Source organism: Bubalus kerabau, chromosome 7 (genome assembly GCF_029407905.1).
Source record: "Bubalus kerabau isolate K-KA32 ecotype Philippines breed swamp buffalo chromosome 7, PCC_UOA_SB_1v2, whole genome shotgun sequence".
NCBI lineage: Eukaryota > Metazoa > Chordata > Mammalia > Artiodactyla > Bovidae > Bubalus > Bubalus kerabau.
This window is the reverse complement of record NC_073630.1, coordinates 89,416,723-89,433,607: the sequence shown is the minus strand read 5'-3', so window position 1 is coordinate 89,433,607 and position 16,885 is coordinate 89,416,723. Positions and strand designations below refer to the sequence as shown.

General features: G+C 35.1%; 1 protein-coding gene across 3 annotated transcripts in view; it reads left to right on the top strand.

Moving 5' to 3' along the window:
• SULT1B1 (sulfotransferase family 1B member 1) overlaps nucleotides 1-16,441 on the top strand; it is a 35,953-nt gene extending 19,512 nt beyond the window's left edge. For all 3 annotated transcript variants that reach the window (XM_055587478.1, XM_055587477.1, XM_055587479.1), the window contains 4 exons: nucleotides 6,461-6,587; nucleotides 7,216-7,310; nucleotides 11,326-11,506; nucleotides 15,208-16,441. In XM_055587478.1, coding sequence (XP_055443453.1) covers nucleotides 6,461-6,587; nucleotides 7,216-7,310; nucleotides 11,326-11,506; nucleotides 15,208-15,320 — 516 coding nt within the window. In that variant the 3' untranslated portion in view covers nucleotides 15,321-16,441. The remainder of the gene's footprint in view (nucleotides 1-6,460; nucleotides 6,588-7,215; nucleotides 7,311-11,325; nucleotides 11,507-15,207) is intronic.
• The last annotated feature ends 444 nt before the right edge of the window (nucleotides 16,442-16,885 follow it).

The following is a 16,885-nucleotide window of genomic DNA, read 5'->3' as shown; positions in this document are numbered from 1 at the left end:
AACCAAGATTACTATACCCAGCAAGGATCTCATTCAAAATTGATGGAGAAATAAAAAGCTTTTCAGACAAGGAAAAGTTAAGAGAATTCAGTACCACCAAACCAGCTTTATAACAAATGTTAAAGGGACTTATGCAGTCAAGAAAAACAAGAGAAGACAAAAGATCTACAAAATTAACCCTAAACAATTAAGAAAATGGCAATAGGAACATCATATATATCAATAATTGCTTTAAGTGTAAATGGATTAAATGCTCTAAACAAAAGACACAGACTGGCTGAATGGATACAAAAACAAGACCCAAATATATTCTGTCTATAAGAAACACACTTCAGACTTTGAGACACATATAGACTGAAAGTAAAAGGATGGAAAAATACATTCCATGCAAATGGGAAGCAAAAGACAGCTGGAGTAGCAATCCTCATATCAGATGAAATAGACCTTAAAATAAAGAAGATTGCAAGAGATAAGGAAGGACACTACATATCAAGGGGACACTACATATCAAGTGATCAAGGGGTCAATTCAAGAGGAAGACATAACGATTGTAAATATCTATGCAGCCAACAAAGGAGCACCTCAATACATTAGACAAACACTAGCAGACAAAAAAGGAGAAATTGACAGTAATACAATAAAAGTAGGAGACATTAACATGCCACTCACATCAATAGACAGATCATCAAAATAGAAAATTAATAAGGAAACACAAGTCTTAAATAACACATTAGATGAGATGGATCTCATTGATACCTTCAGGACATTACATCCAAATGCAGAAGAATACACCTTCTTCTCAAGTGCACATGGAACATTCTCCAGGATAGACCACAGCTTGAGTCACAAATCAAACCTCAGTGAATTTAAGAAAATTGAAATTGTATCAAGCATCTTCTCTGACCACAGTGCTATCAGACTAGATAACAATTACAAGAAAAAAACTATAAGAAGCACAAACACATGGAGATTAAACAACATGTTTCTAAATAAACATCAGGTTACTAAAGAAATCAAAAAATTTCTAGAAACAAATGACAAAGTATAACAACTCAAAACCTATGGGATGCAGCAAAAGCAATTCTAAGAGGGAAGTTTATAGCAATACAATTGTACCTCAAAAAACAAGTAAAACACCAAATAGACAATCTAACTTTACACCTAAAACAACTGGAAGAAGAAGAACAACAACAACAATAAAAATTAGTAGAAGGAAAGAAATCATAAAGATTAGAGCAGATATAAGTGAAAAAAAAACATGAAACAATAGTAAAGATTAATAAAACTAAAAGCTGGTTCTTTGAGAAGATAAACAAGATGGATAAACCTTTTAGCCAGACTCATCAAGACAAAAAGAGAGAAGAATCAAATCAACAAAATTAGAAATTAAAAAGGAGAGGTTTCAACAGACAATGCAGAAATATAAAGGATTATAAGAGACTATTATGAACAACAATATGACAATAAAATAGATAACCTGGAAGAAATGGAAAGTTTATTAGAAAAGTTAAATCTTCCAAGACTGAACCAGGAAGAAACAGAAATTATGAACAACCCAATTATAAGCACTGAATTTAAAGCTGTGATTAAAAAAAAAAATTCCCTAAAAACAAAAGCTCAGGACCAGATGGCATCACAGGAAAATTCTATCAAACATTTAGAGCAGAGCTAATCTATCCTTTTAAAATCTATCTTTTTAAAATTCTTTCAGAAAATTTCAGAGAAAGGAACACTTCCAAACTCATCCTACAATGCCACTGTCACCCTGATACCAAATCAAGACAAAGACAACACAAAAAAAGAAAATTACAGGCCAATATCACAGATGAACATAGATGTAAAAATCCTCAACAAAATTTTAGCAAACAGAACTCAGCAACACATCAAAAAGCTAATACACCATGATCAAATTGTGTTTATTCCAGGGATGCAAGGATTCTTCTATATATGAAATCAATCAATGTGATACACCATATTAACAAGTTGGAAGATAAAAATCATAATATAATCTCAATTGATGCAGAAAAAGCCTTTGACAAAATTTAGCACCTATTTATGATTAAAACTCTTCAGAAAATGGGCATAGAAGGAACCCATCTCAACAAATAAAGGCCATATATGATAAGCCTATGGCAAACATTATTCTCAATGGTGAAAAACTGAAAGCATTCCCCCTAAGACCAGAAATAAGACAAGGGTGTTCACCTTTGCCACTATTATTCAACATAGTTCTGGAAGTCCTAGCTACAGCAATCAGAGAAGAAAAAGAAATAAAAGGAATCCAGATCAGAAAAGAAGTAAAGCTCTCACTGTTTGCAGATGACATGATACTGTACAAAGACAACACTAAAGATAGTATCAGAAAATTACTAGAGCTAATCAGTGAATTTAGCAATGTTTCAGGATACAAAATTCACTTGAATTTCTATATACTAACAATGAAAAACCAGAAAGAAAAATTAAGGAATCAATCCCATTCACCATTGCAACAAAAAGAATTAAATATCTTGGAATAAACTGACCTAAGGAGACAAAAGAACTATACACAGAAAATTATAAGACACTAATGAAAGAAATCAAAGATGACATAAACAGATGAAAGAATATTCCCTGTTCCTGGGTAGGAAGAATCAATATTGTGAAAATGACTATAGTGCCAAATGCAATCTACAATCCCTATCAAATTACCAATGGAATTTTTCACAGAACAAGAACAAAAAATTTCACAATTCATATGCAAACACAAAAGACCCTGAACAGCCAAAGCAGTCTTGAGAAAGAAAAATGGAGCTGGAGGAATCAACCTTTCTGACTTCAGATTATATTACAAAGATACATTCATCAAGACAGTATGGTACTGGCACAAAAACAGAAGTATAGACCAATGGAATAAGATTGAAAGCCTAGAAATAAAACCATGCACCTATGGGTACCTTATTTTTGACAAAGGAGGCAGGAACATACAATGGGGCAAAGACAGGCTCTCCAATAAATGGTGCTGGGAAAACTAGACAGCTACATGTAAAAGAATGAAATTAGAATACTTCCTAACACCATACACAAAGATAAACTCAAAATGGATTAAAGACCTAAATGTAAGACCAGAAACTATAAAACTCTTAGAGGAAATCATAGGCAGAACACTCGATGATATAAATCAAAACAGATCCTCTATGACCCACCTCCTAGAGTAATGGAAATAAACATAAAAGTAAACAAATGGGACCTGATTAAACTTAAAAGCTTTTGCACAGCAAAGGAAACTATAAACAAGGTCAAAGATAGCCCTCAGAACTGGAGAAAATAATAGCAAATGAAACAACTGACAAAGGATTAATTTCCAAAATATATAAGCAGCTCATACATCTCAATACCAGAAAAACACACAACCCAATCAAAAAGTGGGAAACAGATCTAAACAGAAATTTCTCCAAAGAAGACATACAGATGGCTAACAAACACATGAGAAGATGCTCAACATCACTCATTATTAGAGAAATACAAATCAAAACTATAAAGAGATATCAATTCACACTGGTCAGAAAGGCCATCATCAAGAAGTCTACAAACAATAAATGCTGGAGAGAGTGTGGAGAAAAGGGAGCACTCTTGCACTGTTGGTGAGAATGTAAATCGATACAACCACTATGGAAGATGGTATGGAGATTCCTTAAAAAACTGGGAATAAAACCACCATATGACCCAGCAGTCCCACTTCTAGGCATATACCCTCAGCAAACCAAAACTGATAGAGACCCATGTATCCCAGCACTAGGTAAGATAGCTAGAACATGGAAGCAACCTAGATGTCCATCGACAGATGAATGGATAAAGAAATTGTGGTACATATACACGATGGAATATTATTACTCAGCTATAAAAAGTCAGTTCTAATGAGTTGGATGAACCTAGAACCTATTATACAGAGTGAAGTAAGCCAGAAAGAGAAACATAAATAACATATTTTAACACATATATACTGAATCTAAAAAAATGGTACTGAAGAATTTATTTACAGGGCAACAATGGAGAAACAGACATAAAGAATAGACTTATGGACATGGAGAGAGGGGAGGAGAGGGTGAGATGTATGGAAAGAGTAACATGGAAACTTACATTATCATATATAAAATAGATATCCAATGGGAATTTGCTGTATGGCTCAGGAAACTCAAAAAGGGGCTATGTATCAACCTGGAGGGGTGGGATAGGCAGGAAGATGGGAGGGAGGTTCAAAAGGGAGGGGATATATGTATATCTATGGATGTACTAAAAAGATCTTCACCACCAAGATAATCACGATGGTGTGATCACTCACCTAGAGCCAGACATCTTGGAATGTGAGGTCAAGTAGGCCTTAGGAAGCACCACTACGAACAAAGCTGGTGGAGGTGATGAAATTCCACTTGAGCTATTTCAAATCCTGAAAGATGATGCTGTGAAAGACCTGCACTCAATATACCAAAATTTGGAAAACTTAGCAGTGGTCACAGGACTGGAAAATGTCAGTTTTCATTCCAATCCCAAAGAAAGGCAATGCCAAAGAATGCTCAAACTACCACACAATTGCACCCATCTCACACACTAGTAAAGAAATGCTCAAAATTCTCCAAGCCAGGCTTCAGCAATACATAAACCATGAACCTCCAGATGTTCAAGCTGGTTTTAGAAAAGGCAGAGGAACCAGAGATCAAATTGCCAACATCTGATGGATCATCAAAAAAGGAAGAGAGTTCCAGAAAAACATCTATTTCTGCTTTATTGACTATGCCAAAGCCTTTGACTGTGTGGATCACAATAAACTGTGGAAAATTCTGAAAGAGATGGGAATACCAGACCACCTGATCTGCCTCTTGAGAACCCTATATGCAGGTCAGAAAGCAACAGTTAGAACTGGACATGGAACAACAGACTGGTTCCAAATAGGAAAAGGAGTACGTCAGTGCTATATATTGTCACCCTGCTTATTTAACTTATATGCAGAGTACATCATGAGAAATGCTGGGCTGGAAGAAGCACAAGCTGCAATCAAGATTGCCGGGAGAAATATCAATAACCTCAGATATGCAGATGACACTACGCTTATGGCAGAAAGTGAAGAGGAACGAAAGAGCCTCTTGAAGAAAATGAAAGAGAAGAGTGAAAAAGTTGGCTTCAAGCTCAGCATTCAAAAAACTAATATCATGGCATCTGGTCCCACCACTTCATGGGAAATAGATGGGGAAACAGTCAAAACAGTGTCATGCTTTATTTTGGGGGGCTCCAAAATCACTGCAGATGGTGACCGCAGCCATGAAATTAAAAGATGCTTACTCCTTGGAAGATAAGTTATGACCAACCTAGATAGCATATTCAAAAGCAGAGACATTACTTTGCCACAAAGGTCTGTCTAGTCAAGGCTATGGTTTTTCCAGTAGTCATGTATGGATGTGAGAGTTGGACTGTGAAGAAAGCTGAGGACAGAAGAATTGATGCTTTTGAACTGTGGTGTTGGAGAAGACTCTTGAGAGTCCCTTGGGCTGCAAGGAGATCCAACCAGTCCATTCTAAAGGAGATCAATCCTGGGTGTTCTTTGGAAGGAATGATGCTAAAGCTCAAACTCCAGTACTTTGGCCACCTCATGCGAAGAGTTGACTCATTGGAAAAGACTGATGCTGGGAGGGATTGGGGCCAGAAGAAGAAGAGGACGACAGAGGATGAGATGGCTGGATGGCATCACCAACTCGATGGATGTGAGTTTGAGTGAACTCTAGAAACTGGTGACAGACAGGGAGGCCTGGGGTGCTGCAATTCATGGGATCACAAAGAGTCGGACACAACTGAGGACTGAACTGAACTGAACTGAACTGATGGCTGATTCTGGAGAAGGAAATGGCAACCCAGTCCAGTATCCTTGCCTGGAAAATCTCATGGATAGAGGAGCCTGGTGGGCTGCAGTCCATGGGGTTTCAAAGAGTTGGGTATGAATGAGCGACTAAAACTTACTTACCTATGGCTATCTCATGTTAAGGTTTGACAGAAAACAGCAAAATTCTGTAAAGAAATTATCCTTCAATAAAAAGTAAATTAAAAAAAAAGAAAAGTTGTTAAAAATTCTCCCTCCTTATTCTTTAACAGACTTTATTTTCTACAGTGATTTTATTTTTAAAGAATTTTAGATTGATAGCAAAATTGAAAGGAAGTTAGAGACTTTTCACATATCTCTTGTGCCTGCACATCCAAAGACTTCTCATTATCAGTAACTTATGTCCTCTCTATTTTGTCAGACTTGTTAGATATTTATCAATTTTGTTGGTTTTTTAAAAAAAGAACCAACTTTTTCATTTCTATTAATTTTCTTAATATTTCACTGTTTTTAATTTCATGGATTTCAGATCTGTTGTTTTACATGCCTACTGTATGTTACTTTTTTCTTAAACAAAATATCATGCATTTGATTTTCTTCATCTTCCCCCTACAGATCATTTATCTGGCTCGAAATGCCAAGGATGTTGCTGTCTCATTTTACCACTTTGACTTAATGAATAATTTGCAGCCTCTTCCTGGAACCTGGGGAGAATATCTAGAGAAATTCTTGACTGGAAATGGTAGGATGGTCTTAGCTAAAAATTAATGTCACTAAAAATTATTTTTAATAATATTAAACATTACAAGTATGAATTTCCCTTTCAAAACATTTCTTTTTCCAAATCAGTAACAAGTACATTCAAAAATCATTTCAAATTAAATCAAATACATTTAATATTTGCTGGCATTCAATATATAATCCCGCTATTAAACATCAGCTTAATGAAAATATTCTCAAATCTCTTTTCAGTCGATAAAAACCCATTCTCAGTTCCTACTCACAACAAAAATTTATTTGCCCAAATCATTAGTTAAATCTTTTATACATACATTTACAGTAGTTAGATACATAAGTGATATGAGTATTTCATAAAAGAATAGTTTTCTTCTGCATGTGGCCAAGTGTAACCTATTGGAGGTCAATGTATTTCTATTTGAAATGTTTCTTTTGCAATTAATATATTTAAAAATCTGAAATTTGTGCATCTATAAGTAGCTGATTATATATACTTGTTTACATAGACTTTATAGTTTCAGTTCCTTGATTACTAAATTCCACAAAATATTTGTATAATTTGACTTATTTTTCACAAACAAATCTTCAATTTGATAAATGTTTATGGAAATAAGCTATTTCTTTGGTTTTAGTGGCCTATGGTTCCTGGTTTAATCATGTTAAAAGTTGGTGGAAGAAAAAGGAAGGACACCCGATACTTTTCTTATTCTATGAAGATATGAAAGAGGTAAAATAGTAGAAATACATTATAGAAAATTCCTCAACTACATCCTGGAGCAAAAGGATTAATAGTTTTTTCAATTAATCTATGGAGTTCAAATGATATAATTGCTTTGCCTATTTTCCATGTCTGTTTACCCAGATCTTGCTAAGATCTTTAATGAATCTAATTGTGAAATCAGTGACATTTTAATCCTCTTATCCTTTTCAATCATTGTGTTTCTCTTGAGCACCTTTCTTTTCAAATTTGTCTCCCTCATTTAATGGGTTATCATTCTGTCATGGTTTTCCTGTGAATCTCTATCATTTGGTCATCATTTTTTTTGAACTCTTTGTTACAGATTGATGATCATATCTATTCCCACTGTTGCCAAAACTATGTGCTAATTACCCACCAAAAACTCCATTTTAACTTCTAACCTGAATTCAGATCCTTGTTTTTTTTAACTGCTACTGCTAAGTCACTTCAGTCGTGTCCGACTCTGTGAGACCCCATAGACGGCAGCCCACCAGGCTCCCCCGTCCCTGGGGTTCTCCAGGCAAGAACACTGGAGTGGGTTGCCATTTCCTTCTCCAATGCATGAAAGTGAAAAGTGAAAGTGAAGTCACTCAGTCGTGTCCGACCCTCAGCGACCTCATGGACTGCAGCCCACCAGGCTCCTCCGTCCATGGGATTTTCCAGGCAAGAGTACTGGAGTGGGTTGCCATTTAAATGACCCTCAAATTTAACATGTTGAAAATTAAACTCATCTTGCTTCTCTCTCTCTCCAAAAGTAATCCTTTTCTTTTATTCTGTCTTTTGGTTAATGATGTTTGGTTGTTCATTCAGTATTGAAAGTTTGAAAGTAAATTATCCTCATTGACTTTCATGTAGTGAATATGGTTCCATTTTCTCCTGAATATCCCATTGGTTCACATGCCCTACATATTATATTTAAGTGTGCTCCTCTCTTTTATATTCTTCCTAACTGTTAGTTCAGGGATTCATAAAGATTTTTCTAGTCTCCCATATGAACTAGTATTAGCCTAAATACTATTGCAAAGTTCCAGGCCTATCCTCAGGCTATTTTATTGCATTAGGTAATACACACATGCACGCACACACACAAACATGGAAACCAAGCTTATCTAGTTGTAAAAGCCTGAACATGCAAATAAGGATATCTTGTGGAATTTCAGATTCTTGATGGAAAGCATACCTACCTTTCTTGTAACAGCATCCACAGTACTTATAACACCTACCACATGCATATATAGGTGCTCATGGCCACTTATTGTATGCATAAGTGATTGCTTGAATGAATGAATGAGTAGTGGTTGCAAACATTTGTGTGTGTGTGTGTGTGTTAGTTGCTTAGTCGTGTCCGGCTCTCTGCAACCCCATAGCCTGTAGGCCACCAGGCCCCTCTGTCCACGGGATTCTCCAGGCTGAGAACACTGGCGTAGGTTGCCATTTCCTTCTCCAAAAAGAACTATAGAAAGAAAGAAAGTGAAGTTGCTCAGTCGTGTCTGACTCTTTGTGAACTGTAACCTACCATGGCTGTAACCTACCAGGCTCCTCCATCCATGGAATTTTCAGGCAAGAGTACTGGAGAGGGTTGCCATTTCCTTCTCCTTACAAACATTTGAGTGACATCAATAAAGAACCTGCCTGCAATACGGGAGACTCTGGTTCAGTCCTTGGATTGGGTAAATCTCCTGGAGAAGGGAATGGCAACCCATCCCAGTATTTTTGCCTGGAAAATTCATGGACAGAGGAGACTGGTGGGCTACAGTCCATGGGGTCGCAAAGAGTTGGACAGGACCGAGTGAGAAACACTTTCACTTTTTTTTTTTTTTTTTTATCCTACTCAGCACAGAAACCTTACCTTATGTAAAATCTCTCTTGTTGCATGTATTTCTGAGAAACTCTCAGGGCATTTCTCATATCTTATCAATAAGAGTCCTTTTCTACTCTGCTCAGGCTCCCACTCTCTATTATACTTACTTGTATCTCATAGAGAATCTGTGATCTAAACATTACCATTGCCCCTTTATGACAATTTGCTGGCAACACATTACACAGCTGTAAAACTAGAGTGGTTTTATGAAACCACTTTTAAAAAGTGGTGCTCTCCCTTGGGTGCTTGATTAATCAGAATTAAGTTATAAGTTCTTCATAAGACAGAAAATTGTCTTTCTGTGCCAAGTATTTTATTTTTACTTTCTGGAGACCAAAGTGAAACTTATTCACTTTATGAAGAGAGCAAATTTAACTTCTGGATGTAGTTCTTTTTCTCCATAGGATAAACAAAATAATACATTTCCTAGGCTGAGCTGGTATCCAAATTCTGAGTCAGCCATCATGCTGCTCTCCACATTACACTCTTGTGTCAAATATTTCTCTCCTTATTCACTGAAAATGCCTTTTTCAGGTCAATTTATGCATACTGATTTACGGTCTGGCCTAATCAGTTCTATAAGAATATCCTGATATTTTGAATCCCACTCAAACTTACTATACATTAAACTTTTTAGACAACATTTTTTCCTATCATGGTTATATTTTAGACAATGTTATAGAAATGGTTTTCATATAAAAACAATAATATGACAAAATTATAACTATAGATCAAGAATAAAATTCAGAGAGAAGTCTAGTAATTTATATCAGGTTTATGAATGTCTGCATCAATTCTCAAACTCTCAATCAATGAGGTGAAAAAGAAGTAGAAGCTAGCACTCTCTGCTTTAACTTCTACTTGTCTGTAAGTTAGCATCATCACTGATACTTTGGCCGTGGCCAAATTATTTTTCAAACACTATAAATATGTAACAGAAATTGCTCTATATTTGTTTGCCTGTCCATATGTTTTTTCTGTGTTTTCACTACTAACTTTTCTCTTAGTCTTTTCTCCACTATCATCATTTCTGACATTTAAGTCATGCTAACCCCTGGCACCCCATTAGTAACCATCTCAGTGTTCTCTTGTCAAGGCCTGATACATAAAATATTGTCAGAACTTCCATTATAGGAAACTCTTCACCAAAACATAAACACGCAAACACATTCAATACACACACACAGACACACACACACTCAACACACACAGAGTTAATAAGACACATTATTAAAGAGTTGTGTCCCTACTACATAACAGGTACAATCCAAATCCTTCAGCAGGACATCCAATGATGCTCTAAATTTTATCTCAATTCATCTTTACTGCCTCGTAGCCTCTCTCACTCCTATGAACAACTCAACCCCAACTCCAACCACTTTTCTTTTTTTTCACTTGAACACAGTGAGTTGATGCTTCCAAGAGTTATATTTTCTTTACTGGAAATTTACTCTCCAACTGCTCAGGAGACTGCATCTTGGTAAACTCTGACACATCTTTCTAAATTAAGCTTAGATGTTAATCCCTTCAAAATCTTTCTAGACATATCTATATATATTTTTGCTTAGCTTCCTAAAAGGTTCCAGATATTAAGTTAATGCCATTAGAATTTGAAAAAATTATTTATTTCTGAGATTTTTTTCTTCTTATTCTCAATGACTAATGAATAATTTGCTATCTTTGCAACTTCACTGAAGTTTGTTTTTAATAATGTACATCCAAGCAAGATTTCATCAGTGTTAATAAATTTTAAAAATATCTTCAGTTTTGCCTGAATTTATTACATTATTTTTATTAAATATTATTATTATAAACAAGAAACCAATTTGGAGGAGTAACAGAAAAATAAATATGGAATAAAGATACTGGGTCCCTAAAACATTCAGTTTTCAAATTTAACTGCAAATTGAGCTTAAAATTTTTGCTACAATCTGTTTTACTAAATGCTATTAATAATTATGTTAAAGTTTATTATTATTGTACTTTGAATGAAAAATAAGGCTTAGAATAAACAAAATATTTCCACTTTACCTTTACTAAACATAAATTATTGATCTTTTTTCATTTTCATGATTTTTTTCATACTATTTTAATGATTTATTTTTTACCATTTTCTTGGGTGTATCTCTACCCTATTGATAGAATCCAAAGCAAGAAATCAAGAAGGTTGTTCGATTTCTAGAGAAAAACCTGGATGATGAGATCTTGGATAAGATAATCCATCACACATCATTTGAAATGATGAAGGACAACCCTCTAGTGAATTATACACATCTACCAAGTGAAGTGATGGACCACAGCAAGTCCTCATTTATGCGCAAAGGTAATTATTTTCTGAGTTTATTTTTCCTTTCTGCTTTCTTATGAATTGCTCTGAAATGAGGGTGAGCTTTGTAATCTCTACCCAGTTATTTAGCCAGTTTGGGGCTCAATTTTTTCATCTGTAAAATAAGGACACTAAAAATACCTACCATAAAAGTTGCTGAGTTAGATTGGAAATTATTAAAGGGACTAATGCATGTAGACCTGTTATTGAACACCTTGAGTACCTAATAATCTTTCTCCCTTTCTTTACAACCCTGCAAAAAGGGAGTGGTTTTATCACTTCTGATGTGAGTCATTCTGTATTTTTTTATTCCTAAAACTTAAATCTTTATTTAAATTGGCACAGGCCTCCTCCTTCCTCATAGTAATAAATTAATGTCAGTCAGTGCAGTACCATCTTCTCTATAGACTCATTATCATTAGAAAGCAGCGGTCATTTTGTTAAGAAGGATTCACAAAGAGAAAGGGCATGTGGGAAGTGTTTGTTCCCTAAAAATACTATCTGAATTATGTTAATGGTAAACATGGAATCTATATTTAACTTAAGATAACAATAGAGAAATATGACATTCACTGTCAAAATACAGCTCTATTTCAATTAAGTCAAGTACTATAAATTGTGGGTTATCACATGTGTTTTGGGTCAAAAATGTGTTATTATCTTAAATGTGAGAATTTATCCACCTAGTCATGTCACCCTATCTTTTCAATATTCTTTACTGAACTGGAGAGAAAGATAAAATTTCAGTTGGTGTGTCTGAAAGTAAACATAACCTGGAAATATATTGTATGTATGAACATGTGGATTAAGACCCTCGATGCTAAGTCACTTCAGTCGTGTCCGACTCTGTGTGACCCCATAGACGGCAGCCCACCAGGCTCCCCCGTCCCTGGGATTCTCCAGGCAAGAACACTGGAGTGGGTTGCCATTTCCTTCTCTGAAAGTATTATATGATTACAGAATTTTCTAACACATTTTTCTCTGTACCTTAGTGTACACCTAGTGTTTTCAAATTATGTTTTTTTTTAAATTTTCAAAACACTACTTAAAAAGTAAGCTCTAGTATAAGAGGTCAAGGCTAATTTTTCATTGTAAATGGTGCATTACAAGTTTGAACAAAGAAGACTGATACAACACAACACACAACAACACACACGTGTTTTCCTGGTGGAAGAAACAGAGACCAAAAAAAAAAAAAAACCCAAACCCTTATTAATTAAATAAGGCAAATTTTCATTATATCAGATCATTGAATGTAACTTCCAAGAGAGCTTTCCCCCAGTCATGAATATTTATGCCATTGGATGATATCTCATTAGGGTATAGAAATAACCTCAGTATTTGGATTCCACGGTTTCTACAACTTCAAAGGAAGAGAGTACACAAGAAAGACACTCTTTCCACCCCTCTGGGAGTAGTGAAGGACACAACTTTTGTGGTCAGTGTGCTCTGGGATTTATCCAGGCTGTGCCATTCCCTGAACCTTTGACACTGCATACTCTAATAAATCTGCCAAAGTTCTGGTTACATCACTGATAAAATGGAGAAAAGAATAACATCTGAAGCACAAGCTTTGGGGGAGGACTTTCATAGAAGATATGTAAGCTTACACTGTATTTTTTTCTGACCAAAAATTATATACACAAAAGTAGCAAGTCCTATTATCTTGCAGTTTAGTATGTTCTTATCTAATATAACATCTATTTGTTTATTTATTCATGTGTTCAATAATACTTAAAAGATACCTTTTATTTGTTAGTTAATATTTAAGAAAAGGTCTTCATGAATACCTATATGCAGATCATATTTTCTAGAATGTAAATAACACATATATGCTCAAGAAGCTCATATTGTAACACAAGAGAATGGATATTGGAAAATTCTGAAAAGTGAAGTATGAACAAAGGGCTAAGAACAGTTTTGAAGAATTCCACCCTGGATAATCAAGGTCATAGTTTACTCACACAATATTAATGACGATAGGGAGATGATAAAATCCAATGTTTATGCTTATGTCCCAAACTGCAACAAAACAGAAAATCCTGGGATTTGGCCAGAATTTATTTTATCAAAACATTTTTATACTTCCTCACTCTTGTGAAGCAAACGTTTTTGTGTATAGAATATTTATACTCAAAATAGAATTTATTATTAGAATGCTTTATATATCTCTTTATTGTTTAAATCTACACTTCCTCTTTTCAATGACATCTTTAGAGGTATACTATCCCAACTATGAACTATCCTCACATACATTCCAAAGAACTATCAACTTCTGGTGAAAATAGAATAAAGTATAATAACCAGGGAAACAATTTTGTCTATGGGGATGTCTCTTGTTGAAATGATTTAAAATCTTCATGAAGCCATCATGGTTTAATAAGACTTGTAGTTCAATATGATTGTATTTATTTATTTTTAAATTTTACTTATTTTTGGCTGCTCTGAGTCCTCATTGCTGCACATGGGCTTTCTCCAGTTTTGGCAACTGGGGGCTACTCTCTGGTTGCGCAGAACAGGCTTCTCTTTGTGGTGGCTTCTCTTGTTGCAGACGAGAGGCTCTAGGGCATGTGGGCTCAGTAGTGGTGGCCTCCAAACTCAGTAGCTGCAGCTCACGGGCTCTAGAGCATGAACTCAGTAGTTGTGGTGCATGGGCTTAGTTGCCCCATGGCATGTGGGATCTTCCTGGGTCAGGGACAGAACCCATGTCCCCTTGATTGGCAGGCAGATTCTTAAACACTGGACCACCAGGGAAGTTCAATTTAATGTTAAATAAATTGCAAAATTAATTTTTTCCTCCAAACACATCAGCAGTACATTAAACATTTATTTTCAAATAAATATTTTTAAGCATCCAAGAATAAAAGATTAAATGTAAATTTATATTCCAACAGTTTCACTTCTATAAAAATTGTTCAGTGATTTTATATGTTTAGTTTTAATGCTATTCTTCTCCTCTAAAATTAAAATAAGATGTATCTAGTGAGTTCAGGAAACACAAGAATCATCCAAATATCCTAACATCCTCATTTATTATTTCTGGGAAATGATATTTATCAACTTTCTGTTTCACAGTGTGACTATACTCATGACCAGTCTTTGTACAGTTTCCAAAAGCAACTCATGAAAGACTGTAAAATATTCCCTGATCATCGATTCAGTGACCAGTGGTAACCCCATGATCTGGGACAATTAGAAACACTAAAATAATTTCTTTCAGGAAATTATTGTACAGCTGCAAATTTAGACAAGAAAACTAATCCTTCTTATAATGTTTCTTTAAAACCAGAGTCTGTTTAATTATGAACATGTCAAAGAATTAGTTGTTCAATTGTGTCCAACTCTTTGTGACCCCATGGACTGTAGCCCACCTCTGTCCATGGAATTCTCCAGGCAAGAATACTGGAATGGGTAGCCATTCCCTTCTCCAGGGGGTCTTCCTGACCCAGGAATCAAGCCTGGGTCTCCTGCATTGCAAGCAGATTCTTTACCATCTGAGTCACCAGAGAAGCCTGCTGTTTATTTATATACAGATGGCAGTAATTACCAATAAAAAAAGAAATGAATTTTAAAGTATCCAAATACAAAGAAAGGCTTCCTTTAAACTCTTTCAGTCTTTTCTTTTTTTATACAATGACTTTTCCTTCATAAAGAAAATATTTTATTCTTTCATATGTTTTCTTATTTGTAATTTTTAGGGATTGCAGGTGACTGGAAGAATTATTTCACAGTGGCCCAAAATGAGAAATTCGATGCCATTTATAAGAAGGAAATGTCTGAGACTGAACTTCAGTTCCGTACAGAGATTTGAGGAACCTAAACTGAAAATCTGAAGAAAGAAGTCTGATCTGCAGTTTGGTGAAATAAGGACAGTTAGGATTTAATTTGGGCAATTGAATGGTTTTATAAAGGAAGAAAAAATGTGCTTCTAAGCTTTGATTTTTCAATGTGGTTAATCACTCATTCTGAGAGTCCCTAAAACTAGGACAAGCTGTCACCTTTTCATAAACTATTCCTGCATTTTCCTTGTGGTTTAAAATTAAGTTCTACTCCCTACTAACATGACTCAAGAAATGCTGCTTTAACACTGGTACTGTGTTTCCTAGCTCTGCTCCAATTTCCCTTTCCTTAAAATTTGACCCAGAACACTTTGTGCCATTACTGTCTGTCTTCAGGATTTCAAGTTGTTCCCTGAGTCATAGCTCATCCGGCCTTGCCTCTCTTGGAATTATACGATTCATGTCTCAGATAGTATGGTTCAGGTTTTGGAAATGTTGTTTCTATACCTAATTTCTGTTTATCCAAATTCCTAAATTCTGAGTATGTAATTTTCAAGTCTCCAAAGATGAAAGATCACCATTAGTCTCCCTACGGCTATTCCCTGGGAATAGGAGCTCTGCTCTGAGCACCTAAGCTGAGGGCAGGAACTTACTTCCTATGGAGAGTCCTTCCAGAATTCAACAGCTTCCTGTGATTCCTGAGAATTTCCTATTGCCTTGATATGGCATCTTGGTTTCTTCATCTTGTATCTGAACAGATGTGGATCCCTTAATAATAGTTTCAATATTTCATATACAATCTGGTGCCTACAAGAGATTCTCTAGGCTGAATCTCCACTACACCTTCCCAATCCAATGTCTTTTCTACCCCTTTTTCTACTCTTAGGTCTATCTGTTGGTCTCTTTGATGGATTTTTCCTTGGAATATAAATCTTCTAGTAAATATGTATAAGTTTTAAGGTAAGCTTTTATAAGAGATGTCTCATTACAAGAGATCTCTTATATCTAAGAGATATATTAGCATTCTTTTATTTTTAATTGAACATAATTGATTTACAATATTATGTTAGTTTCGGATGTATAGCATTGTGAGTCAATTTTTTTATAGACTGTACCCTGTTTAAAGCTATTACAAAATAAAGACTATGTCTCTCTGTGCTGTACAATACAACCTTGTTGTTTATTTATTTTACACATCGTAGTTTGTATAGCTTAAATACATACCACTATTTTGTCTGTCCATACGTCCCTCTCCTGGTAACCACTAGTTTGTTCTCTATATCTCTGAATCTGTTTCTGTTATATTATAGTCATTTGTTCTACTTTATAGATTCCACTCAGGAAGGTTAACATACAGTATGTGTCTTTCTCTGTCTAACTCATTTCACTAAGCATAATGCTCTCTAAGTGTATTTACATTATTGCAAATGTCAGAATTTCATTCTTTCTATGACTCAGTACTATTCCATGTGCATATTTACCCATTCATCATCTTATTTACACATTCATCAGTGGAAGGACAGAGGTTGTATCCACATCTCATGTATTATAAATGCTGCTATGAACACTGGGGTGCATGTATCTTTCAAATTAGTGT